The following is a 24,308-nucleotide window of genomic DNA, read 5'->3' as shown; positions in this document are numbered from 1 at the left end:
AACAAAAATTGACATATATATATATATATATATATATATATATATGAACCTGGACTGCATAGTATTTATGAACACAATATGAACATAATAAGAATAGCTGTTACACGAAATGAAATAAATAAACAAACATGTATGAACAGCTTGTGAACAATAGTTCTTTCATTATGAACACATTCAGGAGCGAGCCACTTTTGAGATATGCAGCTAGTGTACATATGAACACTTGTGAACAATAGTTTCTTCATTACGAAAAATGGATTTATCCATAATAGCTTGAACGATACCGAAAACTTTACTACCGGATCTTCTCTACCAATCACAAATTCAAAAACATTATAAGTAGAAAAATCAATATTAAAAAAAAACAAGATCAATAATAATTAACAAAAATCATGAGATTTTTTGATCTTGTAACTCTCAATTAATGATATGGGAGTTACATAAAAAAAAATTACATATTTACCCTTGTCATTAATAATTAACAAAAAAAAGATCAATAATAATTAACAAAAACCGTTTTCAATAATAATTAACAAAAACCGTGAGGGGACCCTGTGATGTACGGACGACGTGTTCTACGACTTAGGTCACGCTAAAGGTTGTCTGTTTCTATGATTTAACATCACATGTGATGTTCTTGATGGATTATAGTATCATATAAACAACACCCTGATCTTGACTCGCAACCAAAATCGCATCGAAAATCAGCCCGCGTATCTGATTTAGTATCACATGTGATAGAATAATAGTATCACATGTGATTGTCTATAGTAAAAAGGTGCTCTAACGTTCTCGTAAAATGAAGGTGTTCTCGTTTGAACTTTTCCCTATATATATAAAAGAGTGAGTGGCATTTTTGGTCTGTGCAACTTATACATATATTTACTCATTAAAGAAGAAGGTGATAAAAATATAAAAAGACTAAAATACCCTTCATCTAATGTGATCTTTTAATGACCGTTAAAGAGAGGGACCAAATCCGATCGTTTTTACAAACCACAATGACACCAAAAATGTAATTTACCTCTTCTTTATATATCACATAGCATGCTAACCCACTCAATTCCCATAAAGGCATACATGATACTCTATATACAACGTGTCATAATCAATATAGCAAAATATATCACAACACATGAAACAAAATGTGACGACAATCTTACAACATTACAAACTAACAATATTCTATGATGATTTCTTCGATCCAAACTGTATGAGTTGGTCGGATAGATATTTTGGTACATTAAAATATTCTTTCAACATTGATTATGTTATTTCTTTATTCATAATTTCTTTTTAATCATCAATCATTTGATACAATTTATCCATACGTCTTACGTATATCACGTTCAGTTAATTTTCTCAATTTACAAATAGATATTCGCAGTTACGAAACATATATACGAATAAGTTAATATAGAGATGTGAATAGATTGAAAATATGTATATATGAAGGGCGTACGTAATAGTGTAATTGTCTAATGTGTATATTAATAAAAATTCAACAATCATGTTAAATCCAAGAAATAAAAGGATATTAGGTTCATCGGGTTGGGTTGAATTCAAATAATGGTAACTCAATATCAACTCAATACCTACAGTTTAAAAAATTTACAACTCGATTAGACATCGGGTTGCTTCATGTTGAGTTATTTCGCGTTTGGTTGGATTGGATGAATTGGGTTGGTCGGGTTTTTAAGCATCCCCAATACTTACCTAGAAAGAAAAAGACATACTACATAGCAACAACCATCTAATATAACTGAAAATAACTAAGGAACTGTTTACTAAACACTTACTTGGTAAGTGTTTAACACATATTTCCTCATCGGATGAGGATGAGAAGGGTCAAGAATCTTACCAGGTAAGAGCGATGTAAGAAGGATGAAGAGTCTTACTGTAACAACCCACGATTCCTATGTACATATAATCCACACACATTCTCTAGATCAAAATATAATATTGTTTACAAAACACAAGCTAACAAAAACTTTTGTCAATACATTTATAAGTAACGTAATTCATCAATTTCTAAACTTTCCCCTTGCCTTTATCTTGTGAGGTATGATGACCTGCAAAACAGGTTAGTCCAACAACTGAGCATTAAACCAAATAGGTATAGTGAGCGTACATAATTCATATGAATAACATACTTTCTAAACTAACAGTTTAGAATCAAACCTGTACTGACACAAGCATTTTATCTATTTTTATCACAGATCCTATCTCTTTCTCGCGGTTACACCGCCATTTCGTCTCTCTCGCGGTTACACCGCCATTTTCGTCTTTAAGAACTTTAATCCAAAATAAAATCTAATCAACATCAACCGGATTTGAAATTCGGACAAAACTACCCGGATATGGAATTCGGATACTTAGCCGGATACGGAATCCGGTCAACATTGTCCGGATGTCTAATCCGGACAACACATAAAGATTGTTACCTGATTTAATACTTGAGCGATATAGGCATATCCGGACATCCCTTAACCGATTTAAGGGAAATCCGATTAATACTTACGCGATTTAAGGCAAGTCCGGACACCCCTTGTCCGGTTTAGGTAGAACCCGGACAACACTTGACCGGTTTAAAGAAAACCCGATCAATATATATATATATATATATATACATAGTGATTTTCATAGTAAGGCAGTTTCAAATAACTTTGAAGTTATATGCAAACCTTTAATACTCATAACATAAAACACTCACCTTAAAAGCCGAATACCTTTGCTTTTGAATCTTTTCCTTCTTCAGTCAAAACCAGATGAAAAAACAAAAAGACTTATTTCTTCTAAAGAGGGTGTGTAAACTTTTTCATCTAGATCACAATTCCTATATATAGCGACAAAGGAAATTGGTGGATGATGACTCCAGCCGACTCCCTCCTTACAATAATATTTTTATTGGTAAAATAAGCGTTTATCCAGTAAATTGTTGCATTCGATATATTTTGATGTACTAACATCAACTCTTATTAGTAAAGACTTACCGGGTAAACATTTGAGTAAACGGCCCCTTGCACATACATATTAAGCTTTAAAATAAGCGGGAACGTTTAAATAAGCTTGCTTCCTTTTTTTCTTTTTGAAATATATAGTATATACGATAAATAGAACTCACACACATCCCTAAATCTTTGACGATGGCTAACAGATACCGTTTGGCCAAAAAAAACCCTTTGTCTTTGATTCTTGATAGGATATGAATCCCAACTTTTTGTGCCACTTACAGAAGAATAGAATCATGAACGAAATCCATTGTCTTTTAATCTGTCTGAATAAATTCAAGTTTCTCCATATAAAAGTCACTGAATAAGCCACGTTTTAAGCCACCATCAAACATCATATATAACTATCTGAACAGTCCGTAAAACTCGACACTTGAGGAAACAAAGAAGACAATGGAGGAGTAAGATATTATCTTTGAAATGCTGCAATGACACCAAGTACGAAACAAACCAAATAAATAGCAACCAAGTGTAATGGCGACGCGAATGATCTCAGCTGGCTTTAGCAGCAGTCGAACCAAGCTCCACCGGAGGATTATGCCGATCATACGGTAGCTTAATCCGGCCAATAGAACCTTTTGGCTTCAGCTTCACGTTCTCACAGTTACAGATCTCAATCATGAACCCATCTGGATCATTGAAAAACAATTGGTCAATCACTCCGTCTTCCTCCCCTCCCACGGTTCTCTTTATATACTTGATCCCTAAATCCTTCAATTTCTGCTCCATTGCTCCCATATCCTCGCACTGCACAATCACAAACCCTAATTATCGCATCTACACACGGAAACGCAGAAATAGAAGACGAAGGGAATTGAAAGAGGAATTAATTAAGAACCTGAAAGGATATGTGATTGTCCATTGGATCTAATCCATCGTCATTAGGTAACTTGTCTTCATCCTTCCCCTGAATCAGATGAATTCCAATTCCATAATTGAACAGCCAAGCTCCGTCGAAATCAAACGCCTGTGGCCGCTCGATTAACACGAATCCCAGTGCTTTCTTGTAGAACTCCACCGAATCCTTCACCGATTTGCAGCGCCTCGATACATGGTTCAGTGACATCATAGGGAGATCGTCTCCTCCTTCTCTGCCATCCTTCTCTTGTTTGTCCTCCATTTCCGTTCTCAGACGAGAGAGGAGGTTTTGGCGGGGTTTTATGTTAACGAATTGTCGAGTTGGGGTATAGTGGCGGTCAATGACACGTGGAACAACCAGGGTTGGGGCTTACGCGTGGATGGATATGGAAGTGACGCGTGTCGATGTTTCATTTCCAGAAAAAGCTTCAGCGTAAGGTATGTATTATATCCTAGAATTTTAATATCATGAATTTGACTATTTATTATTAGTTTATAGTTGTTTTTTGAAATTTCCTCTTAATCACTTTTTAAGTTTTAATCGTTTAGAAATTTTCATTTTCAAATCGTTTAAGAGCTTAAATGACGTTTTCTTTCTTTGAATTTTTAAGTGATAAACTTATTATTTAATATCTTTTAAATCAACTTTTTCTCGCCGGTGACCCGTCTTATAATGATCCACGATTCTCCTAACAGCCAACATAATACATAATCAAAATCTGAAGACGAGGAAGAAGATCACCATCTCCTGCTGATATCCCAATCACCTATTCTACGAATCTCATGATAAAATTGTACTCGGCGAATTATATTCAAATTCCATAATACAACTGATTTCAATTCCACCCACCATAAAAGAAACTCTAATTTTTTTTTTGTTCTTTGACTAAAACCTTGAAAGAAAGAATATAATCAATATGACTGATTTAGATTTCAGACGTAAAAACGAACAGTTTGACTGATTCAGATTTCAGACTTCAACACCACCTCTTAAAAATTAGAAGTAAAATCAGATTTCAGACTTCAACACCACCTTTTAAAAAACAAACACCACTTTAACTTTCAAAAGAATTATTTATATTTATCGAATTGATGTGTTACTTTTACAAAAGCTACAAATCTTTTGACGATATTTAAAGACCAGTTTTAAATATAAATTATAATCAGTAAAATATACATTTTAATGATACGAAAATTAAAATAGACTAAATTGCGTTAATGTTTCCCAACTTTTTAACCTCGTAACACTTACACTTCTTGATATTTAACACCGTCAGTTAACAATCGTAAAAATAAATCACTCTTTAAGCAAACTATAAATACCAAAATTGAAAATTCACTCTAATAAATGTGCTTCATGTCTTTCTATTTTTCATTTCTTTTTTATTAAAAAATATTTTATATGTCTGATCAAAAATCAAATTTCTTAAATTAAAAGAAATTATATTCATTTTAAAAAAGTATTTAATTGACAAAATGACTTTTCCATTAAAAATCTCAAGTGTAAATAAAAAAAAGTCTACATATTGAAATTAACATAATATTATTAAACACATAATAACTTTAAAGGATTTCTTATAGTTCTTGATATATAAAATATTTTTTAATAAACAAGGAATTTTAATAAAAGACATGAATCACATTAATTGGAGTAAATTACATTTTTAGTTCCTATAGTTTTCTCAAAGACTGATTAGTTTCTTGTAACGATTTCAGATTGCCTAGTATTCCACAAATTAGTAACCCAGGATTCCAGACTTTTTCGAAACGAGAGAGAAATCCACGATTGTTAACTTTAAAGTAGATAAAATAAACGACCTCACATCGACAGAAAGGTTTGGCACCTTGATATAAGATCTTCGCCACCTGGGTGGAAAATTAAACCCAGTAACTAAAAGTCTATGGCTAACCGATACACTATTTCACACCCAAAAAGAAGGGAGCTACATCTAAGTTAAACTTCGTGGATCTCTCGGTTCGATTATTAGGAACACAAATTAAATTATTTACAATTTTTAAAATAAAAAAAAAGACCTAAAAGAAGTCTAAGAACAAATGGCATGGACGGGTCCTTGCCCAGCCTTGCCAGGACCAAAGAACCACCAAGGCAGAGGATGTCTCATTGGGTTGGTTTCCGATCACGTTTAGTACGTAGACATGATTCAATATAACAGTAAAAACCTCGTCGCTCCATATTTAATTAGAGCATATCTAACGTGACATTAGACTAGAACAGAACAAGTGAGACGTATTAGCATTTTTTTTCTATCCTAGAATGTGACTATTGATGACCAACTTATAACGTGACATTACTCTCGTGTCCGTTATCTAGATATGTTATGGTTTTCCATTGTGTCGGACCATTCTCCGGACAATGAATCAATGAGACCAACCTTTTAACTAGAAATATGAAATTAATTCAAAATATGGAAGGAGGATATGATACTTGGTTTGCAGTAAGTTGCAAATCAACTATGTGAAGAAACACCAATGACGAAAACATTTTTAAATTCGAATAAGAATCAATTGGGAGCGAAGTTAACCGCTGATGATCAAATTCAATGTCTTGAATCGTTAAGAGGTTTCCCCGTCAAGAAGTGCCTAACCAATGCAAATGCAGTCTTGGGTTTGTAGCTTGGCACCTGATGACCAGCTCCGAGAATAGTCGAAAATGTTAGGTCTCCTTGATAAACCTGTGCAAATCCAGCCACCTGCAATTTTTATGCAATCCATCATTCTAGTACTCAATAACCTTTATGATTCATCATCAATTTTAGCCTCTAGAGATCGTCTAACGAAGCCATAGTTATATAGAGTCGGATTCATACGAGAATGGTACCTATTTAAAGAAAATAAGAAAATTACCGAATCACTAACATCACGTACAAAATCACATGTGATTCATGTGACCTTGCCACACGGCCATAGGATCGCTTGCACACTTTTTTGGTCATTACCATAAAATCACATGTGATTTTGTGGGTAATTTGGCCAATTTCTTAAATAGGGACCATTCTCATATGAACCTACCCTCTCTCTCTCTATATATATATGTATGTATATACATACCTCCCCTTGATGAAGCCATTGATGCCATGGAGTCTTTATAGGCAGCTTCATTGAACCAATCGAATACTTGGTCGACGTTACTGGTACCCGAGCATCGGTATCACCACTATCAAACGAAAGAAAAAAAAGAAATACTTTCATATTGTTTTCCAACATCCGAATCCGATATGCTTCAATTTCTTTGTGTCGATACAACAACTTAGTTTTACAGGATGCTAAATATCTTACAGATTCATATAATAAATAAGTGAAACTTTCTGTTCCTAGACTCCGCTCGTAGAATAATTTTTGTCAAATGTTGATAGGACGTTTTGCGTTCTAACATGTTTTTAGGACATTCTGAACTAAACAATCTTATAAAAACATGTGTTCATAAAACAGTTGTCAAAATTGTCATCTAAAAATTCTAAAAGTGTCATGAATAAACTAGTTAGGATGCCCAATACGTCTTTAGCATTCTATTGTAACACTTTTATATAAGATGCACAATTTATTGATTCTATGAACTTAAGTCCTATAAAACAGTTTACGAAACATTTAAACATATTTAGCGTCCTATAAAGCCAATTATATTGTAGTGTGTACATGGTTACCTGAATATCCATACGCGAAGATTATTCTGCATAAATTCCTTAAGAAGTGGAATTATCGTCACAGGACTATCACCCCAGTCGCTGATGATATCGCTGTATAATTTTATCATCATAAATTTATGTCAAAAGATTTAAAATCGTACATTGACACATATGCGTGCTTGCAAATGGAAGAAAACCATCCACAAATGGCTAAAATTACCTGCATAGTTCCCATTCATGATCTAGTTTGGTGACATTAGCGTTTAGAGCTTTTTGCACGTCTTCACGATTCATATAAGCGTATGTATAGTACCCGCTGCATGGATGAATAGTACCCTGCAACTGTTTATACTTTATATAAGCAAATTAAGTTCCATTTTATTTTCAGATTTAGCGTTATATATGGGCAAGGTCAAACAAGAACAGGGTCAACTTAAAAGAAAGCAAGAACGTCTATATCACATGTGATTAAAGAGTGGTCAACCCAGGGATGTGACCTAATCACATGTGATTTTGCTTTAAAATCACATATGCTATATAGACTTTCTCACATTCTCATATTTTGACCAGGTTCTAGTTTGAACCTCCACCTGTATATAGGTATATATACCTATATTCATGAATAAAGATTCATTTACCATCCGCTTCGGCTTGGAAGTAAGGTTTTCATTGAGGCATGAAGGAGCATAGATGTTGTAGACATTGATATGTTCAAGATCGCGATTAGCATCATTGTTTGCTTGATTGCACTCATCCGACTGTGTGGTCGCATTTGAAGAGAAGTCACAGTATTTACGGATCTGATCAATCGTGTCATCTGATAGGATAGCATGCGAACCAAGATAATCATACATCCCTATCGAATCCGTATAATCATTGATCACCGCGTTCCCAATCTGGATATATACATAAAAAATATAAGATCTTCAAGTAAATATTCGTAGAAACTAATGAACTTAGAGCATCCACAAAGGTAATGTTTTCTCCAGAAAAATGAGACCCGCAAGCTTAGGTGGCCAAACAAAAGAAGAAAAGAAGCGGGACCCACAAGGGCGCTTATCGAGGGTTTGTGCAGTTACAGGCAAAAAAGTGTTCTTTTTTCTTTTCTTTTTGTTATGCCTTTTCATAATATGATATGACCAAAAAGTCTTCAAAAAGTTCCATTTTGGATGCTTTTAGGGTTCATGAATCAGGATTGAAGTCCATCAAGAATATTAAAATGCTAAGAAAGAAAGGAATTGAAGAAAGAGTTACAAGGATTCCTTTGAGATTGATTAGGGTTTTCTTGGCAATTTTGTTATAGTGAAGAATGGTATGTGCAAGCTGAGGCACATAGTGTCCTGCATAGCTTTCTCCTGAGATATAAAACTCTCTTCCTTTGTATTCTGGAAATCTTTCCAGCCAATTCAACAAGAATACATAATTGTCAGCAGCAGTTGATGCATCTCCGCAGTTTTGGTAATCCGATGATGAGTTTGAATACGAAAACCCTACGCCCGCAGGTGACTCCACAAACAAAACATTCGCCACTGAAAACATGGAAAAAATAATCAACATTTATATACTTTAATATATGTTGGAACCTTCCTTCCTTCTCGGGAGTTTTTTTGAGTAATCTAATGAGGTTTTACGTATTCAGACACAAATAAAGCTTCAACAATGCCAAATGTAATACCATGATTCCATGCAAATTTGTTTCTGTAAAGAGTTTTGCCATCGCTGTTGACTCGGAATGGCCCAAGCTCCTGCATAGCTCCATAAGCAAGCGAAGAACAACCCGGGCCTGTAAAGCAAATAGTTCATATGTATAAATTAATATACATATATACATGCGGTTTCAATAGGGTTTAAGGTTTAGGGTTTAGGGTTATATGCATCATCTTACCTCCATTGAGCCAAAGGAGGAGTGGTAAAGATTGTTTGGAGCTCTCGGCTTCAACGAAGTAATAGTAAAATGCCCGACCTGCGGATTCATTCACAGTAACATACCCACCATATTGGTTGAATTTGACGAATGGTTGACCAGGCAATCTGTCGATTTTATCCTTCTTTTTCAAACCTTCTTGAGGGAGAACAAGACTGGTTTTATTCAAATGTCGAGGTGGCTCAAAATGGCTGGTGTCGATGGCCGAGTTACCGGCCCATTTGGCCTTGTAGAGAAGAGAAAGAGCCTGTGTTTGTTTGTTGGCTGCATGGATTTGATAAGCAAAAGTTGAAAAGAGAAGCGATATAAAAAGAACCCAATGGGTGATGTTCACCATTGTTACATAGAGTTATTAAACTGGAATCAGGGTTTATATGGTGGGGTTGATCAGATTGCATGGTGATGATGATGATTAAAGTTTTGAATGAAAAGTTAGAATTTCACGGTTACAGAGATTGGGATGAGATTTTTTAGCTGATCAGTTCATGATCATATAACTTATCATGAAAAAAAAATCATTTTATAAAATTTAAAAGAAAACTTGTTATCATGTCACTTTGTTAGATGATAATCTGAATATATATATATATATATAGATATATATATATATATATTTATAGATATAGAGGAAGATTCAATTGCAATCCTGTTTTTCATTGTCAAATGGGGGACAAGAGAATATGAAATGTATCCTTTTTTGTTCTCATTCATCATAAATAATGAACGTAAATTTTTTACAACAATCATAATGAATATCCTGTAAAGCGTTCTCCTTTATCCCCGATTCAACAGAACTTATGTTTATACAACACATCAAAAAGTTCAACCAATGAAATCCACAAGTTCATAACTATAATTATTTATAAAAATATTAAATTGTTATATTAGTTGTTTTTAAGGACAAATTCAATTTAAAAAAAAACACTATACAACATAATAAACAGAGCAAAATTAGTTATATTTTCATTAAATTTGCACCGAAGATATAATCAATATGCCTAATAACAATTAAAATTAATCTATATATATATATATATATATATATACTATATTATAAAGCATTAAGAAAATCCCAGATAAAACACCTCATTTTTAGTTTTCTTTATTAATGTGTATTAATTTTTTAATTTTAAATATAAAATATTTTAAAAATGCTTTAAATTTATTTCTAAAAAACAAATCATAATTAAACAAATAGTAATTGTTTATTTGAATACGGAATTTGAATGCAATAAAAACCCACGTCACTTAACTCTCATCTAACCCAACCACATGAATGAATGAATATAAATAAATATGAGCATGTGCCATCTGTGTTTACCTCCTTAATTCATTCTTCTAATTATTATTTTATGTGTAATTAAATTAAATAAATTGAGTGGCAAAATTTCATTGGTTCAAATTTATTCTCAACCATTTCGTAATCATCACCCAATCATCCTTTTCGTCCTCTTTAATTCTCTCGCCATATCAATTCACCGGCACCGACTCCGCCACGCCACGCCACCACCACCTTACTTTCTACTTTCCACACCACCACCGGCCACCGCCAAAATGAAACAACATGATCACCGACTCGGATGAATCCTCCCATCGCCACCACTGCTAAAACCATATCTTCCGGTGGCCACTAGTGCTTCACCTTTCTCATGCCTTATTTTGGCTTAATTTTCTAACCCCCCAAATAATTGCTTACTTGTTTCACCTGATGAAACAAAGAACATGATCACTGAATTGACTGCTGCCGCCATCACCGCTGCCGGTAGACTTCCTTATACTTTCCACCGCCGTGGCTTCACCAAACCAGCAGCTTATTTTATCATCATCCTCCTATCCTACTACCTTGGCTACTTATCAGCTCTTTTAAAGAATCCATCATATGATCCAAACCACTTCTTCTCCACCACCGATAAAGTCAACCCACCATCACAAACTGCCGATACCGACCACTACCAATTCCAGACTCACTGTGCTAACCCGGTTCCTTCCCAACTCGTCCGCCAAACAATCCTTACCCGCATCTTCAACGGGACATCTCCTTATGAAGGTTTCCCTCAACCCCATATCAAACCTCTCTTACGCCATAAGAGAATCAAAGGTTGGGGATCAACTGGAGCCGTCTTCGAGAACCTCATCCGTGAAGTACAACCCAAAACCATCATAGAGATAGGCACCTTCCTTGGCGCCTCTGCTATCCACATGGCCGAGTTGACTCGTCAACTCGGCCTCGACACTCGGATTCTATGCATAGATGATTTTCGTGGTTGGCCAGGTTTAACACATCGGTTTCGAGACATTAAAATGATAAATGGCGACACCATGTTGTTGTACCAATTCATGCAAAATGTGGTTCAGGTTAATGCAACCGAAGCCATTATATTTTTACCCTTCTCGACTCAGTCAGCTCTCGAGAAGCTCTGCGAGTGGGGTGTGTTTGGGGACCTGATTGAAATCGATGCAGGCCATGATTTTCACTCGGCTTGGTCGGACATCAATCGTGCTTATAAGTTGTTAAAGCCAGGTGGAGTTATTTTTGGGCACGACTATTTTACAGTTGCGGATAATAGAGGTGTTAGAAGAGCAGTAAACATGTTTGCCCGAGTACATGGCTTTCGAGTTAAGGCCGATGGACAGCACTGGGTGCTTGCTTCACTCTAACAGGCCTTTTGTTATCCATGTACCTTTAATGTAAACATACCTAAAGGCCAAACTTAGTGCATCAACACACCTCAGGTTTGCAGTCAACTCTTCCCTTGTAAATTTCTCAAAGGAAAACTGCTTCGATAAGAAAAATGCTGTCCATAGGAAGCACCAATGTTTGGTACGCAGACGGAACTGGACAGGCGAGAGTGAGGTAGGCGGGTGAAAGAATTGTGCAAGGGTTTAGGTTTTAATTTGACATCGATAGTTCAATAATTTACCAATTTAGTCTATCTTCTTGATTTTTGTTCGACCTATTTTGGTGGGACAAAAAAAATTCCTTTTTGCCCCACTCAGTCCTGTCATCTCCCGGTCTTAATGTTGAACCAAACGTGGGACAAGAAGTTTTTGGCATAGTCATGTACCGTCATGTCTCGCGTACCAAACACAGCTTAGTGCGGACTCCCTAAGACTGTCAACTAAGATCTGAAACAGAGGGCTCAAGTTTTGATTCTGATAGGATACTGCAGATATTTGTTATGGATCACGTCCTCCTTTGGAAGGAGGCTTGTGCGGTTTAAGCGTATTGGATGGTGAATTCGAACGTGATGAACACAATCGGCTAATAATTCTGAAAAGCAATACATATGGTATAGCAAGTAAGAGAGAAAGGTGTTAGAAAAAAAAAAGATACAGGTGTTAGAAAAAGTGCTCTTTCGCTGTTTTTGGACACATATATTAATGTGGATCTGTGATCCATTTGTTTAGTATTTTATATGGTTGTTTTCTCCTCCGGGAGAGCTACATAATGCTGTAAAGATTGTCCTACACGGAGATTAAATGAATGAGAAATTGAATCTCAAAAAGTGGTGGCATTGAAGTGGGTTATAAGTGTTGTTTGTGAGAAAGGTCTGTCCCACATAGCTAGGATCTAGAACTTGAAAGGTTTTTTTATATAGCATGGCTAAAATGAGAGAGGATCATTTATATAGCATGGCTCTAATGAAGAAGTTAAGAATCTTAATTTAAGATCTACCATTCTACCCTAGAAAACAGATGTGAGACAGCGAATCTATTTTACGTGACAGAGGCCTCAGCTAACCCGTTTATTTCCTGTCTAATCTTAGTAATTTTTGCCATCGAATCCAATTTATCGTCTTTTCTTAACAGATCTTTTTCCTAGTTAAAGGACTTTGAAAACCCACACTAGAAAATCCTACATAACTCTAGCATTTAGACAGCCGGTAAAGATGCATGTGCTTACTCACCTTAGATTTGAGAAGCATGTACCTAATTTGTCGAATCACATGCACCAATGCCATCTTCATCATCAAAACTTCTTTCATTTGCTGTTCCTAATTCAGCAATATTCACATGCGCAGACCTGCCATTAGATGTTAGAATGTCTACTAAGAAAATGAAAAATCAATAATAAATCTATTATCCGTTCTTCAGCAATCCTCTTAATGAATAGCAGTAGTAAACTCTTTCCAGGAGACATAAGTGACAAAATATCTTGCAAATTATTGTAACAAGTTGAAGAATCACATATTGTTGCATAATGACTTGTTATCTTCACTACTAGGCGATATGCTCAACCAACAGTATCAAGAGGAGACTTGACTACATTGCATGAATTCTTCTCCCTAATTTAAGTCCACAAATGAAACATCAAATGACAAGTTTGGAGGTTATAAAGTCGAGATAGTGAAATCATGTAATCGAAATATCCTAATACTGATAATAGTGAATACCAAAATATATTCACAAAACATTTTAGAGGGTATGGCACTGAAGACATATCAGATGCCATCATTGAGACGAAACAAATCTATACTTATTTATCTCCTATGAGAAAAACAAATTAGAGTTGAAAAATTCGAGCTGTCAATATGTGGAGAAAAAAATTTCTGCTAAATCCTATAACCAGGGATTGCTCAAGTGGTTGAAACTTGCTCGCCTCACACTCATGTATTACCGATTGAATTGCAAGGTGTCTGTCGATGGGCAGTTGGCAAAAATTTAACTCCCTTAGGTGCGGTTCTCAATCTTCACAGAAAATTAACTCTTCTTACTGAATAGTGAACCAAATAGAAAAGGCTATATGAAAAACATGAACATCAACAAGATTGTTCCTCACAAAAGGTCATTGGTCCAATGGTGGGTTGCTTGTAGAGCCCGTCCCTCAGGAGGCCAAGGGTTCAAACCTAACCAACGTAAGGAGTGTGCGTGAGTATTTGCTGTATATACATATTATATACTTCAAAAAACACGACTGCTTCTCCCAGAAAAAAGTGGTTTAGATATTAAGATTTGAGATACGAATAAAGTAAGTGCTCAGGTGCCCCCTAATCATGTTCAAATGTATAACTTCGGCAACTCACTAGAGATTTTAGATATTCTTGGGTATTGAACTACAAGATATTTCTTGAGCATAAGTAAATATGCCTGTGTAAGTCGTAACATCTTTTTCCCAAAGGGTTGAATCAGTGCCTATTGTTATTAAGAGACAGTGAACTTCCATAAAACTTTATCATTATTCAATTGCCAACCACGATACTTATTCGCTAGTAGTATCCATGATAAAAGAATCAGTTGCAGGACAGGTTGTTCAAATGGAGCCTGCCTGAGAAGAACTAGCATAAACAGCCTTGACTGCTATGAGAATACATTTCATCATGAGATACACAATACGAGCTAAACAATTGTTCAACTTCAAAACCAGACTACAATCATTACTGTTATTCCAACACTTAAAACTTCAAGATAGACATTCCAAGTGAGACATGATTCCTTGAAATATTCCATCATCTAAATGGAGTATGGAAAAGATGATCACTTGTTCACATGAGAGGTAAGAGAATTGAGAATAGCGTGAGTTTGCAGTGTTCTAAGAACTGCCATTGTCAATGGCACTGTTAACTTCCATTAAGCTTAAAATAGTAGACTTCCTTCTTTCATTACTTTTTCCTTGCACATGTTTCAGATTAAGGTCCTCCATATGTGATACAAAAAAGACCCAATGCCGGTCCCACGTAAGCCCTGTCTGATCAAAAGACAGGTTGAATTCTGCATGAGCAAGGAATGGCCAATCCAAGTGACCCGGGCTGATCAAAAGACAGGTTGAATTCTGCCCGGGCAAGGAATGGCCAATCCAAACCCCGTCCCGCTCCAAACTTATCATGCCATAGCACAAACCTTTTACATCTTTGGAAATTGGAATGTAATTCACACTTAATATTTTGTATGATTTTTGTATCTGTAGGCTTTTCATTTCTTTTCCAAGTCGATTTTTTAAGTCTAACATCTCTTTTAGCTGATACTTGTAGAATTAAAAAGTCTAGGGACCTGTCCAGCCTGATGGTCTCATTGCCTCTGCCATATACCTATTCCAGGTACACCCACAAGGACCATAACCGCGGCTGGTCATAACCCATCAGGCGAGACTATATGCACACCACTTCACTACTATTTCCTATGTGGGAAGTACTTATGCGTTTGCTACTCAGCCTAGTCCCTAACTCCTTCCTTTAAGCTAAAAACAATCCATTACCTTATGCCAATGATTTCCATCCAATTGCCAAATGAATGTTAGATACTCGGATTAATAAATGGTGCAAAACATAATCACTATCACACATGGATGGATCCAATGTAGAGCATATAGTGGCCCGTGCCATCATATTGCTCATCCGTCATAGTGTAAAAAATTCTAGGATCGTGAAAAGTACCATACTAGTTTGTTGTGTGCCACTGTATATATTTTGAAACTACAATGAAAACACAAGTTTCCCTTGGTTGGTTTGCAAGGCTTTTCTTCCACCCCATACCCGAGTTTGAATCCCGTTAATGTTATTTTCTTAGTTTTTAACTTTTAATTTCAGACCGATGATGATTATGTGAAAAAATATTCCTATATTTGTTTCTTATAGTTAAATGATGCCACTGTTTGAAATAAATTCCGAGTCCCTCCCTGATATTACATGTGTTAATATATCATGAACTTACCAGATGTCTGGTAACCTTAGAAATGTATGCCATAGAATCATTAAGTAAATAGAAAACTTGATATATGCAAGCGCGAAACGGAATAGAAAGCAAGGTCCAAATGGTCGAAGAAAGTAAGTACCAGGTGGATCCAAATAATTTATGCACTTCCATCAAGAGATTATAGATACCATGATTCAAAGCTTAACACACTACAAAAGTAGACACACGCAGATATATATTTGAACAGAAACCATGTAACAAAAAATGGTACTCAATTGAATCAAATCCTCAAGGAACATAAAGGGAAAAAAGATAGAGAAAGATGCGTGTTCTTACGTTGTAGATCTGCCTGGATTTTCCGACGCCGATTAGGGCTTCTGTTCCCATTTTCGAAACGGGGAGAGGCACAATAGGGTTTCGAACATCCCCATTGTTTTTCTTGTCTGAAATTTGTACCACATCAGAAACACGATGAGGAGGCCGCAGGAAGCTCGTTTCAATTCACGTTTTAACAGTAAACTAATACAATCTTAATAAAATCTGAGTTATAACAAAGAAATAGCAATATTGTGGGGGTGGTTGGTATTGCTCATAAAAACAACTTATTTTGGTGGGATATCGGTAATAAATATTTTTGAATGTTTGGATGAACAGTTTATATCAGTGTCAAACAGGTAATAAGGAGTTTTTTGAATAAGTTAAATCATTCTAACTTATAATAAGTTGATAAGGACTTTTGTAGAAAAATATAAGTTGTTTCAAATAAAAAATCCCAACCAACCCTATAATTTCCAAGTTATAACCTCTCGTTGTCCGTTCTATATATACTACCCATTGCCATATCATTGATCCTTAGTGTAAGTGTAGATCTCCCTCTTTTTTAGTCTGTTTTTCTTGTCTTCTGATTATCTTTCTTGTACAACAATTTAATGGAGTACGTATAGATAAATAAATAAAAAAAGAAAAACTAAAAAAAAAATCAAAAAAGGGAGATCAATGGAATGGACCAACTTCAGTAATGCGTTCAGCAGTAATAAAGAACGGATGACAATGGCGTAGCAAGGGATAGCAAAGACGTTAATATATGAGGGGTTTAAATGATGTAAGATTTGGAAATAATAAAACTGATTTAAGATTTTTTTTACTTTAAAAATATTATAGTTTGTTACATATATTTTTTCAAGGTATTATTGAGGGGCAACAAGTGATCAAATTGACCCTTTTCATCCCAAACGTAACCAAACTCCAAAATACTTAATTTTTGTTATTCTAAGGATAAAATATGTATAAAACTTGAATTTTACTGACTTAAATTTTCCAGGTGTTGTATATTATACTAGAAGGGTACATGTGTAATGTAGCAAGATAAATCTTCATTTTAGTGTTTAGTTTTTATTATTTGTCTCTATCGATATAATACGATTTTATGTGGTTTTGAGAAAACGATAATGTTTTGATTTTTTAATGAAATATAAATCTGAAGATAGCATAATTTTTTTTAAAAAAATAAATAAAATTGATTATTAGCATTAAATTAACTATTTAATAGTTCTCGGGGTTTTTTTTTTTTGTGTAACTTATTTAATTTAATTTTTTATTATAATTTAATTTAAGTCTAATAACAAAGTAATTTATCTTTGGTTCAATAATGTAATTTTGTACAAATATAATAATTAAACATTTTGTTAGAAACTCAATGGTTATCTTAATTATATTTTAGATTTTCTATATTTAAAATAGATGTTTATCTCATATTTGATTATATTTATCTGCATTTAGTTACATGAATTTAAAAACGAAGTTTTAATAAGTTGTACTTACGCAAAATCACTTATAATCTTGAATTTTAAGTAATATGCATCAATAAACAGTACTTCATGCATACAAAATGGTTTTTAAGAGTTTTTGTCAAATGATTTATAATATAGTATAGATACTATAAAATTATTTTTAATACTTACATTTTATACTCTTCTAGTTATTTATTTAATTTATTAATATCCTTTACGTTTTCATTTTACATCTTTATTTTATTAACATACATAATCATATATTAACTAAAATACATTAAAAAATACGTTTCCTTTTCTATTTACAAATCACAATGTTATAATCATTTCGTCTTTACCTTCAAAATGAGCCCAATCTTAAACCCTCATCCCACAAGTGATTACTATTTGACATCCACTGATTATTCGGTACTACACTTTCTCAGTATGCAAGCAGTTGCTCTATAACAAACGAATTACATCAACATATTCGTCCTGTCAATGCCTTCAAATCGATTGTTTTACAACAAACAAAATAAGAAAAATAAGATTACTACTAATTTGGGACTTATGAGTTGGAAACATTCGAGTTTAACTGATGTATGAATTGATGATTCATTGAGAATTGTAAATGAAAATATGAGATGACAAGAATTATGGGTTGTTTGTTTGCCTCTTAATAGTTTCATTAAGAGGTAACTTCTGAATCGTTAAAAGGTGAATCTTGTTTGGTAAAAATCATGCTTCTTAATGGTTCTAAAATCCTCTGAATGATTTTGTATCATAGGTTTCCCTTAACAATTCAGCACCTTAATTCCATTGTAAACAATTACTGAACAATCTGTTTCATTTTGCACTATATCATGAGAGCCTCTTAATCATTATGACCACTTAATCATTTTGCACCAAACTATTTAGCAACTGCCAAATAGCCCCTTAGAGCTTAGCAAGGGCCAAGGGATTTTGATATATATATATATATTGCAAAACAACTAGGGATGTTAAGTTGGGAGAAAAAAACATGGGTTGCTTCAGTTGTTTTTTGCCACTGCAGATAAATCCATCATCAAACTCGTTCAACATGTGGTTTTTACAATCAGATACGTTAATGTTAACCGTTTTTGTAAGAGCAGTATTAACAAAAGATTACCAGATGTCTACAATTACGCAACAACGAATACATTAGAGATCTCCCGAGACAACTACATAGACTACCGCATATCAATTTCGATTAAATGTGTACACAGAATATTTATATTGTAACAGTGCTCGGTCAGGAATATGTTGATATAAATGATTAAAATCGAGAATTTCACCTACAGAGAACGAAATTGCACCTTCGATTGAGACATTCACCTACAGAAATCAATCAAAACCTTCAAATAATAGAAACCAAAATCGAACCTTCCATTGAAACCTTCAACCAGTTGCTACTGAAATCGAAAAAAGTTTAGGGTTTTTCGTTCAGGATTACTTTATGAAAAGGGTTTAGGGTCCTTCATCATATAAGCGACCTTTGACAGTTCCTTATTTCTCATATCTTTTTTTGTCATTTTACATGTATAAACAAAATTTGTCAAACACTAAAAAATAACTTATCAACTTATTATATATTAATACCATCATAAACTAATTCAAACATTTTTTACAAAACTTCAGTTTAACACCATATAAATTGATAAATGCTCTTTAAAAAAAGAGAGCATAATTTGTATTTTTTAAAGTAATTTTTTTGACTGTTCAAGTCAAAAAGCATAAACTGTATCACTTATAAACCCCGCCAAAACCCTAAAAAACGAACCCTTCTTCCTGCTCACCTCCGTTTTCTCCAGAGGGTTTCAGTCAGCTTGGAAAACCTACAATAATGGAGGTCGATATGGGAGAAGGATCAAGTGAGTTGAGTAACAACGTCATGTGTCAATTAGCGGACCCAGAAGGAACTCCACTGGGAGTGTCCATGTATCTTCCCCAAAGCGTTGGTCCTAAGGAGCTTCAACAGATGGTTAACAAGTTGCTCGACAATGTAAACCCCATTTAACTTTGATTTATTGTATTTTTTATAGTCGAAATGTTCGATTTAGTTGTTTTTATTCTTGGAACTGGAAATTAAGATGCATATGGGTTTTCTGATGAACACATCTCACTTGGTATTACATGAAACTTGATTAACAGATAGGTAAGATCATATAATGGTGAATTATGGACTGATGACATAGCAACGAATCGGGATGCTATTTAATTTGGGTTTTTTCCTTTTCAGTTGAAAATATGTAAACCCTCTGTCTCCTCCTGTCCCAAAGAGACGCTTGACTTTGATTAAGGAAATTATTCATCTCTAGCTAGATTATCCGTATGTCCTTGCCCTTTACTCTTAAGTACGATAATGAAGGAAAAGTTACCCTAAATTTAAATTATTTTATAGATTTTTCAAGTTCAAATTAAGTAGGGATGATGATGTACTTGGCCACTCAGGTTTTAAGTCGAATAGTTTAGCTACTTCTAAGTCAGCTAGAATTAAGGGTAGATTGCTTAATTTTAAAAAAATTGTTGCATATAATATGTGAATTCCTATAAAGTAAATTGGCTTTAGGGGGAAGATGTAGTACATCTTATTTCATTTTTAGGAATGTATCCTGTTCATTGCTTTGGTAGCAAGCACTTCATTGTTTGGAGAAAATCCATGAAGAAGTCATGAGACAGTTGAACTGCTGTTGTGTTCTCATTTTCAGTAGTGTAGTAGTGAAAGGTAGAAACTGATGGCAATTACTTAACCTTTATATTGAATATATTTTTCTACATCCAAAGTGATTATTGCGAACTGTAAACTTTTTTGGTTCTTTCAGGAGGAAAAGCTGCCATATGCCTTTTATATATCCGACCAAGAGCTTGTTATACAACTAGGAGATTATTTGCAGAAGAATAAAAGTAAATAGATCCATATTCTGTCATGGTTGTTATTTGTTGTATCATACAGTTGCTGAACCTAGAAATGTTATTTTGTCTGCTTTCAGTTTCTGTGGAGAAGGTGGTCACAATAGTGTATCAACCGCAGGCAGTATTCCGTATTCGCCCAGTTAATCGTTGTTCTTCTACAATCGCTGGTATATTTCAGACATTCTGTTGACATATTATGGTGACTATGTTCTGTAGATAACACTTACTGCAGTTGATATGCTCGATCAATATTCTGTCATGGTTGCTGTACTTTTTAATTAATGCAATATTGCATTTTTACTGCAATGGTCTATTGGCCTAAGGATTGATCCTTCTTTTCATGGTTTGCTTTGTGGATTTCTGTAGTTGTCTTGTTTCTTTGTCTTTTAAGTAATAAAAATTGCTTCAGAATGTATTTGGACATGTCATCGTGTTTTTACTGGTAGTAGTGATTTCTATCCTTGAGAGTGAACTTCTTCTTCACATGCTTGTAGTATATTTCTCTAATCTAACATAAAGGCTGTCTGTTTCACATAGTATGCCTACCTTGAATTCACAATTTTTGTTGTTGTAATGTTGTCCTTGCAGGTCATACTGAGGCAGTACTTTCAGTTGTCTTTAGTCCTGATGGACAGCAGCTGGCTAGTGGTTCAGGTGATACAACTGTCCGGCTGTGGGACTTAAATACCCAAACGCCTCTGTTCACTTGTACAGGTTAGAGACCATCATTAACAAGTTTACTTTGCTTAAAGGGACATAATAACTGTAGTCATTCTGAATGAAAAACCACCGTTGGGCTCGGCCAATTCCCTTATTTCCTTTAAGATCCCTCCCTCCCTCCTCTCACCCACACAAGGCTGCCTATTTTTCTAAACCTAATTGTAATTTGTATTGGAAGTTGTCTTCTATATTGAAACTTCATTATAACAAGCGCTTCTGTTGGCATTGTTGTGTTATAGTGTTATTTTTTCATTTCTCTCATCTGGGTTTCTTAGGGAAGGCCTGAAATTGTTGTTAACACAAGCACAAAACTTATTATTAGAGGATTGCTAATAGTGTCAGTTTTATTTATTTATTTATACTTCACATGTATTCAGGACACAAGAATTGGGTTCTCTGCGTTGCATGGTCACCAGATGGTAAGCATTTGGTTAGTGGAAGCAAGTCTGGAGAACTTCAGTGCTGGGATCCACGGACTGGGAAACCATCTGGCAATCCACTCACCGTAAGATCTCTTTAATTATGTTCAATTAATCAGGTACCATATTCCAGGATTCTTAATCAGTCAGTTATTTTAACGTTTGGGTGACATGTACCATCACTCGTTGTACAGCAGTCTGTAAATAGTATCCAATTTGAGCACAGACCTATACCTAATTTGATAATAGTTAAAATATGTTATTTGATAAACTTAAATTTCTGTTTATCCAACATTAGCCAAATACAACTTCAGATTTTGCTATATTGATTTGATAAAATATTCGACCTGTTATATTTTGAATAATTACACATAATTTAATAAGCATATGTACATTATACATCACAATATATATATATATATGTGTGTGTGTGTGTGTGTGTGTGTATCACATATAATATAATACAAATATAATCATGTGTGTGTATTTACTAATTTACATAACTATAAATTATTATGTTGATAAACTAATAATGTGTAGATAATGCAATCTAGCTACATATAATACAAATGTAATTTATCTTTTTGGCCTCAAGCTCTTCTCTACTTTTCAAACTCTTAAAATTGTTTTGACCAACTTTCTAAAGCACTCTAGTTTTTTCAAAACCTTTTTGCAAACACATTTTCACAAGTTGGGGGTCTTTACAAAAACGACCGCTCTACTTCTTTGGTAGAGCATAGGTTTGTGTACCTCCGCGTGGGACATAGTTCATTTGGTCTGACTTGGTTTAAATACACAAATTTAATTTATTTATAGAATACGAGTCATGGTTTGTTTTGATACGTAAATAGTGATTTAGAATATTTACATTTTTCATCGATTTAGAATTTCTCTTTTATTTTTTGAGGATTTGTTATTTTTAAAATTTTCAAATCAATTGACCTTTTCAATTTTAGGCATAAAAGTACAAAATTTATTCTTTTGGGAATTGGATACGAATAAACAAATCAGATTAGGGTTAGTTTTTTAAGTTTGTCATTTCTGTTTGCCTTTTCATAAAAGAATTTGAATAGAATCTGACTAATTGGATTTGTATATCAAAATTTGATCCTTTTGAACTTGAACTTGAATTAGAATCTGGATATCAGTTTCCTTAACAAATTCAAATTCGGGTATGTCCAGATTTTCAGTTTACAGCTTAACATAAATTGCCCTTGTTTAAAAATCAAATCCCTGTAGTTTCTCATTGATGCTATACTTAAATGCTTCTCTCCCTGTCTCTCTTTTAATAGTTAGAGGCTTGATTTGGTGCTAGAACTTGTTGATTTGTCAGTGAAGATATATTTTCCTAGTTGAATTGATTTATGTAGAGATGAGCCTTATTTAAACTACAAAAGAGAGCACTTAAATTTTTACTAGATCTGTTATGTGAAGATCTTAATGTGACGATGCGTGCATATTTTGCAACATTATATATGTTCTTATGTCATTATTGGATTAGTTTCCAAAAATACCTTTTGGCAAATCATTGACAACAACAGCCCCATACAGTTAAAGTGAAGCTTTCTTTGGGCCCGGTAATTAACTAGGAAAGCCAATCTATCATTGACATTATACAACTTGTAGTTGTGGTACCGGTAGGCGCATTTTGTTAGCTAGGCATATGCCATCTCATGCTTAAACTTTCTTATGGACTATGGTCAGTATGCTGGGAAAAAGGCCTAGTGGGTTGTTACATATTTATTATATACTGCAAGCATTATTTCCACTTTAACAGTCTCCATTCCTTCTAAGGACGTCCTACATTGAATGTCTATCTAAACTACGCATTCCTTTTATATTCAACAAACGTTTTTGATTTAATAATCCAGTACCTTCTTTCGGAACCCATAAATAAGATGAACATTAAAAAGTGCGGGGTCGTATGTCAAGATTTGTTCATTTTTTAATCTTAGTTTCACTTTAAATAAAGATATACCGTGGGATGGAATATTTCCTCAATGAATATTCTGGGAACGACATTTACAATTTAAACTCAAGGAAAGCATCTAGAATGTTTGGAAAACTCAAATCCATCTCATTGTTGCCCAAATTAAACTAATAGTATGTAAAGGCATAACCATGCTTGCCAAGAGACTGTAGTTTGAACCTCGGACCTCCATACTCAATTAACATCCTACACCTGTGCCAAAGGCTTTCATGATCAATAGGACTGTCATTTTGACGGGTGTCGGGTCCGGCAAATAATAAAATTTATGAAAATACGCCTATTAGCTCTAAAACACACTTGTGATAGCGATAAGTAGGGTCGTCTCCTCAGGGACTCGGTGCTAACCGTAGGTCCAAGACGTAAATGCGTGCAAATTCGTTAACAATAAAACAATATATAAAAAGGGGGG

At 34.3% G+C, this 24,308-nt stretch overlaps 4 protein-coding genes across 4 annotated transcripts; 2 read left to right on the top strand and 2 right to left on the bottom strand.

Annotated features, from left to right (window-relative positions):
* Positions 1 to 3,330: 3,330 nt before the first annotated feature.
* LOC112523026 lies at positions 3,331 to 4,144 on the bottom strand. The gene is made up of 2 exons (XM_025132451.1): positions 3,850 to 4,144; positions 3,331 to 3,758 (listed from the first exon to the last, which is right to left on the bottom strand). The coding sequence occupies exons 1-2, from the start codon at positions 4,129 to 4,131 to the stop codon at positions 3,504 to 3,506; spliced, it is 537 nt and encodes a 178-aa protein (XP_024988219.1). The 5' UTR covers positions 4,132 to 4,144; the 3' UTR covers positions 3,331 to 3,503.
* A 2,109-nt stretch (positions 4,145 to 6,253) lies between these two features.
* LOC112523564 (serine carboxypeptidase-like 40) lies at positions 6,254 to 9,774 on the bottom strand. The gene is made up of 8 exons (XM_025133219.1): positions 9,399 to 9,774; positions 9,189 to 9,296; positions 8,768 to 9,042; positions 8,152 to 8,409; positions 7,734 to 7,855; positions 7,532 to 7,624; positions 6,939 to 7,044; positions 6,254 to 6,580 (listed from the first exon to the last, which is right to left on the bottom strand). The coding sequence occupies exons 1-8, from the start codon at positions 9,772 to 9,774 to the stop codon at positions 6,428 to 6,430; spliced, it is 1,491 nt and encodes a 496-aa protein (XP_024988987.1). The 3' UTR covers positions 6,254 to 6,427.
* Positions 9,775 to 10,976: 1,202 nt separating this feature from the next.
* LOC112523565 lies at positions 10,977 to 13,090 on the top strand. Its single transcript, XM_025133220.1, has one exon. It carries the CDS (start codon positions 11,160 to 11,162, stop codon positions 12,093 to 12,095), a length of 936 nt encoding a protein of 311 aa, XP_024988988.1. The 5' UTR covers positions 10,977 to 11,159; the 3' UTR covers positions 12,096 to 13,090.
* Positions 13,091 to 19,649: 6,559 nt separating this feature from the next.
* Positions 19,650 to 22,271, top strand: LOC112523509 (notchless protein homolog). The gene is made up of 5 exons (XM_025133130.1): positions 19,650 to 19,859; positions 20,680 to 20,761; positions 20,848 to 20,937; positions 21,359 to 21,484; positions 21,868 to 22,271. The coding sequence occupies exons 1-5, from the start codon at positions 19,701 to 19,703 to the stop codon at positions 22,008 to 22,010; spliced, it is 600 nt and encodes a 199-aa protein (XP_024988898.1). The 5' UTR covers positions 19,650 to 19,700; the 3' UTR covers positions 22,011 to 22,271.
* Positions 22,272 to 24,308: the final 2,037 nt, after the last annotated feature.

The sequence above is a fragment of the Cynara cardunculus genome, assembly GCF_001531365.2.
Source record: "Cynara cardunculus var. scolymus isolate 2C chromosome LG 12, CcrdV1, whole genome shotgun sequence".
In the NCBI taxonomy this organism is placed as follows: Eukaryota; Viridiplantae; Streptophyta; class Magnoliopsida; order Asterales; family Asteraceae; genus Cynara; species Cynara cardunculus.
Note: the sequence above shows the minus strand (reverse complement) of the source record. Positions and strands in the feature narration are given on the sequence as shown.